This window comes from Lissotriton vulgaris, chromosome 3_1, assembly GCF_964263255.1.
Source record: "Lissotriton vulgaris chromosome 3_1, aLisVul1.2, whole genome shotgun sequence".
NCBI classification, from domain to species: domain Eukaryota; kingdom Metazoa; phylum Chordata; class Amphibia; order Caudata; family Salamandridae; genus Lissotriton; species Lissotriton vulgaris.
In genome coordinates, this window is record NC_141689.1 from 1,094,383,058 (window position 1) to 1,094,389,368 (window position 6,311).

At 45.8% G+C, this 6,311-nt stretch overlaps 1 protein-coding gene across 1 annotated transcript; it reads left to right on the forward strand.

Annotated features, from left to right (window-relative positions):
- Positions 1-1,284: 1,284 nt before the first annotated feature.
- On the forward strand, positions 1,285-3,088 carry LOC147727475 (uncharacterized). The gene is made up of 2 exons (XM_086963125.1): positions 1,285-1,705; positions 1,982-3,088. Exons 1-2 carry the CDS (start codon positions 1,285-1,287, stop codon positions 2,974-2,976), a joined length of 1,416 nt encoding a protein of 471 aa, XP_086819251.1. The 3' UTR covers positions 2,977-3,088.
- The last annotated feature ends 3,223 nt before the right edge of the window (positions 3,089-6,311 follow it).

Below are 6,311 nucleotides of genomic sequence, written 5' to 3' on the forward strand. Positions count from 1 at the left end.
GGCCTTAGGACGTGGACTGCTTCAAATGTCTATCCACTATGCATGCAGTCCCTAACCAACACACGTATAGTTCTGAACTTATAAATTCAACAAAAAAACAATATTTCAGCTTCGATATTTTATCTCCATTTATAGTAAACATATATAATGTAATTTAAAAAATAAAATATGTAAAAATAAGCAGTTAAAAAACTGTAGAAAATCAGAATAATAAAATACATATAACTATTATTACATTTTAAAATTATCATTTAAAAAACATTCAAAAATTAATGAAAAAACCATAGGTTTCAGACATGTTATAGTTAGGAATTAGCATTTTAAAAACCTTTGAAATTCACAGAAAATACCATACGTTTCAGGGCTGTTATAGTTAGCTGGACATTTCACTCGTACAAAACCATTGAGTCTTGCTAACTATAACTCGTGCACCCACAATCCACTGCTGATGATGTCACATATTACATTATTCATGACATGGTCAGTGACATTACTGATGATATCACTGATGACATCTCAATGATATCACTGATGACATCACTGATGACATCATCCACGTGACAATCAGATACACCTCATCAAACACTAGTATAACCTTTCATTACTCACTGCAAAATAATGAGTACCATATTTGAATCAATTGACACACCAATACAAGTTTCTAAAATTCCACTCAGTGATTCCTCGATCTACACATACATCTAGGGCCAGATGTAGGTAAAAGGGATTTTCCGATTTCAGAATACCGAGGCGGGCCGAATCGGTATTCTGAAATCGGAAAACGAGATGTAGGAAACAAACAGCGAAATAATACCGAATCGGTCGGCATCGGTAATGTGATTCGCTACGTACCGAATCGGCACGGACCGAATCGGAAATTACCGATTCGGCTGCCACCGATTCGGAAGTAGCCGAATCGGCTACCACCGAATCGGAAATAGCCGAATCGGTAAAATCCGATTCGGCAATTACCGAATCGGAGGTATAAAAACACACCCATGGCCAAAAAGCCCATAGGAATGCATTGCACAAACCGAATCGGTGAAATCCGATTGGGCTCTTACCGATTCGGTAAAATCCGATTCGGTTTTTACCGATTCGGTAAGAGCCGATTCGGTAAAAGCCGATTCAGCCAATGAGGTGGATCCCCCCTCCCCCACCCAAACAGGGAGTGGCAACCCTGGCAGGTGCAGCTAATTAAGAACTTTCTGGAGAGCAGGCCTGAGCTGAACACTCACAGTTAGCAGCAGTGGGAGTAGGAGGTAGAGAACTGTTCAGATCAAGATGGCAAACCCCAGTGACAGCCAGAAGGCCAGCCAGAAGAGGAAGCCAAAGTTCAGCAGCACCGAGCTGCAGGTGTTGGTGGAGGAGGTGGTGAGGGTGCACAGGCAGCTATTCGGGAAGCTGTCCCTCAGTGTGCCGGACAGCACTAAGAGGAGACTGTGGAGTGAAATTGCAGAAAGGGTCAGTGCTGTAGGTGTCACCCCCAGGACCCTTGACGAGCTGAAAAAGCGCTTCTATGACATCCGCAGCCTGACCAAACGTAAGATGGCTGAGATCCAGAGGCAAGCAGAAGCAACAGGTGGAGGCAGGAACCCGGCGCCTCCCCTCACAGAGCTGGAGGAACTGGTGTCCAGCACCATCGAGAGGGAGAGCGTGACCGGAATCGGGACCCTGGACAGCTCAGCCAGAGCTACAGCTACAGGTAAGAAGCATGCGCATCATGACACACCCTACCAGACACCTCCCCATTAGACACAATGCACGGCCAAACCCCAGCCCAGTACTTGTAAGCAACATACAAGAGTAAAGCATCATGGTATATGTAGTCAGCAGAAGGTAGCAAAAAATGGCAGTGCAGAATGACAAGATAGTAAACAGTGGAACACATTCGAAGGAGATGCAAGGACATGTGCAATGCTTTATTTGTACTGACTGTAATACATCGGCACTCCATTTACAAATGCTTCTTTATACCTAGGGGCACCATCAGGCGGAGGACCACAGGCAACAGAGGCAGCTGCAGCAACTACCAGTGCTGTCGCAGGGCCAAGCACGAGTCAGGCTGCCGAGGAGGAGGAGGAAAACACCATCGGGCTGGGTAGTGAGGGAGACCTGGCTATCGACTATGACCTATTGCACTCCCCACAAATTCCAAGCACATCACCCTTGATGTTCTCCCCAGAGAACTCCCCGACAAGGGACCACCATGCACCTACACCACCTCCTGCCACGATTATGGCTGTGGCTCCAGGAAACCCAATCATGGGAGCAGGGGCTCAGGCCCCGGCCAGCACCACACCCACACCAGTGGCCCCCCAGCCCACTCAGCAGGCCGGCAGCAGCAGTACCCGTTGCCGTGCCATTCCCAGCACTGCAGCGCCAGCACCGGAGGGCAGTGTCTTCCTGGGCCTTGAAGGGAAGATGGTGAAGATCCAAAGGCAGCAGGCGAAGTCCATCATGGCCTGCCAACGCCAGCTCAGGCAGCACAACCTGCAGATGGGGGAGATGGCGACAGGTTTCAAGGCCTTTGTAGATAGCAACAAGGAGGTAGGAGCAGGTCTAGGCAGGCTAACCACTGCCATTACCCAGTTATGCGGGAGGCTAGAGGAGCATGAGCTCTCGCGCAGGCGGGATGCCTGCGTGCTAAACCACTCCATGAGCCGCCTTGCAGCTGCAACGGCGCAACTCTGTCAGCGCAGTGCCAACATGGAGTCAAGTCTCACCCAAAATACCGCGGAGTTAACAAGGGGAATGGCCCGCATCACTACGGCAATGGAGGCCATGATTATCTCTAACACTGCCGCAAATCCTGCCCTGGACCTGGGGGATGCTGGGGACAGCAGCAGCCGCAGCAGCCCGGTCAGCGCTGCGTCAGAGCCACGCAGGAGCACCAGGCGCTCCGCAGAAGCCGCTGGCCATCCTGAAGGGGGTGAGGGACACCCCAGTGGGGCTGCCAAGCGCTCAAAGAAGTAGGCTTGCAAGGGCGGGTGAGGCAACCTGGACCTTAGACTTTTGTTTTCCGAGCTGTTACACTATTTTGTTTTGTTGCACATCAGTGCAGTAACTGTGTTGCAACAGTATTAAAATTTGCTTTTCACCACAACCATTTACCTGTCTGTGCATCTGTACTCACTCAGAAATAGTTTTCTGTAATCTCCTCACGTCTGTATCTGCCATCACTTGGCGTAGACACCCCAGCTGGCTGTGTTAGTGGCACAGCTTCATCGTCGTCATGGTCCTCGTAGTCAGACAACTCCACCTCAGTGCCCTTCTTCACCGCAAGGTTGTGTAACATTGCACATACAGCTATGATCTTGCAGCAGGTGATGGGGGTATACTGCCTTGCACCTCCACTCTTGTGCAGGCATCTGAATCGACTTTTCCAGATGCCAAAGGTTCGTTCGACGACATTCCTTGTGCTTTTGTGGGCCCGGTTATACCTCCTTTGGCTGGGTGTGGAGGGGTTGAGGTAGGGGGTGAGTATGAATGAGCGGAGGGCATATGCACTGTCGCCTGGAAGGGAAAGGAGTAACATTACACACATGCATACATGTATTACACCTAGCTACTTTGTGTTATGGGGGTCTGATGATGTGTCTCACCTAGGAGGTATCCTTCACCAAATTCGCCAGCCATCAGCCGTGCATAGATGCCGCTCTGTTGGAAAATATAGGAGTCGTGGGTACTCCCTGGAAATTTTGCTACCAGGTCTGTGATGGTGCACTTCGCATTGCAGATCACCTGCACGTTGATGGTGTGCGTAGATTTCCGATTGCGGTATATGTATTCTGTGTCTGCTGGTGGGCATATCGGAATGTGCGTGCCATCTATGCAGCCAATGATTTGGGGAAATTGTGCCATCTGGTAGAAGTCAGCTTTAGTTTGTAGCAGTTCTGCGTGGGTTGCAGGGAACAAGATGTATTGGTCAATCCTGTGTATCATGGCGTCAAGGAATGTGTGGAAGAACCTTGACAGGCTGCTCTGGGTCACTCCTCCTGCCGCTGCAACTCCACTTTGATAGCTGCCAGACGCAAGCAGGTGTAGGCTGCATAGCACCTGGACGTGTGCTGGGTTGGCGTGTGCCCTTGGGGTAGGGTGGTCCAACAATGGTTTGAGGTCCCTGATGAGCTCAAGTATGGTGTCAGAGTCCAGCCTGTATCTCTGTAGGATCTCAGCCTCTGTGAGCATGAACAGGGTTATCCTCTGTCTGTAGACCTGTTCATTTCTTTGCCATTCCCTCTGTCCTTCCTTCTGTAGCCGTAGCCGCCTCGCAATGACATAAAAAGCTGCCATCCTGCAAGTTGCAATGCATTTTGGGGCTGTTTTTATGGGTTGGAGTTGGTTACCACCTGATTGTAATCCATGGTAAATACCGAGTGAATTCTACCGATTTTGAGCCAAAATCGGTGTTTCTGTGCCTCCCTACATCTCCCCATCTGTCCGAATCGGGGAATTTCCCGATCGGTGTTTCTACCGAATCGGTAGGTTCTCCGATTCGGCTTATGTCCGAATCGGTTCATCTACCGATTCGGTACATGGACCGAATCGGATAATTTCCGAATCGGTTCATCTACCGATTCGGTACATGGACCGATTCAGATAATTTCCGATTCGGTGTCACTACCGATTCGGTACATGGACCGAATCAGATAATTTCCGAATCGGTGTCACTACCGATTCGGTACATGGACCGAATCGGATAATTTCCGATTCGGTGTCACTACCGATTCGGTACATGGACCGAATCGGATAATTTCCGAATCGGTGTCACTACCGATTCGGTACATGGACCGAATCGGATAATTTCCGATTCGGTGTCACTACCGATTCGGTACATGGACCGAATCGGTATTTGCATCCGATTCGGTGTATTACCGAATCGTTACATATCCGATTTTCGGTATGTACGTATCGGATTCTTTCCCATTCGGTACTCATTCCGAATCGGTTTTCGCTCCGATTTTGAGTTTTTTCTGTGCCCTACATCTCGATGGCTGTTTACCGATCGGTAAGGGCCCAAAATCGGGATTTTCGGCCGTTACCGATCGGTAACGGCCTACCTACATCTGGCCCCTAATCACTTACCTATGGTTTCACTCATACATGCTGTCAATGATCAATAGAACACTATCAAATACATTTAAAGACCTATATCGACATTACACACCATCACATATCCTATTCACTTATGCAGTCATCCTACTCACTTATGCAAACAATGGAACATACTTACAAATACTCAGCTACACACTTATACAAACGCCACTTCGTTTATTCATATAGATAGTAACTCATACTTCGTGTATTATAAAATCACTATTACAAGTATACAGTTATCCATAAAGTCACTCATACAATCACTGAGTCCAATATATACTTATTTATATACAACTGTCACATACACTGCCTTTTGTTTTTCTAGTTAGTTGTACATGTACCATTGAGAGATATATTTGCTCATCACCACACCCATAAAGATATTCACTCACCCAAACAACTGTTATAACATGTAGTCTTAACCTCATATACCTACTGAATCAACTATTCACACATCTTTGGGCAGTCACACACCCGCTACCGAACCACAAGCACATTCATTCTCCCATATAAATACTCAGTTAACTAATCAATACCTAATATAGACTTTCACATAGCTAGTAACCAACTGGTGCACCAATTTACACAACAACTGACCAAGTGATACAAATATTCACACCGTATAGTCACTATCCAATATATTTATTGAGACACTATAAATTAGTCAAGTAAACAGTCAATCACACTTCTACTAAATCCTCCATCCAGATATTTATATTTATATATCCACTCATTCTTCAAAGCAGATTGATATATATAATACATATTGAAATAACAAACCAAACCACATTAACTGGATGATGTCATCAGTGATGTCATTTGAGATGTCATCAGTGATATCAATGACCATGTCATGAATGATGTATCATCAGAATTGGATTGCGGACGTGCAAGTTATAGTTAGCAGAACTAACTATAACGGAGGAATTTCAATGGTTTTGTTCAAGTGAAATATCCAGCTAACTATAACTGCCCTGAAACCTATGGGTTTTTCAGTGAAAAAAAAGTATATATATATATATATATATATATATATATATATATATATATATATATATATATATATATATATATATATATATATATATATATATATATATTTATTTATTTATTTATATATATATATATATAAAATCAATCAATCAATCAATCAATCAATCCAGAAATTTGTATAGCGCGCTACTCACCCGGAGGGTCTCAAGGCGCTTGGG

Bases quoted from the DNA above. Each gene is read 5' to 3' on its own strand.
- LOC147727475 (XM_086963125.1), top strand. From the start codon at position 1,285: ATGGCAAACCCCAGTGACAGCCAGAAGGCCAGCCAGAAGAGGAAGCCA. The intron at 1,706-1,981 runs GTAAGAAGCATG...CTTTATACCTAG, and splicing joins AGCCAGAGCTACAGCTACAG to GGGCACCATCAGGCGGAGGA.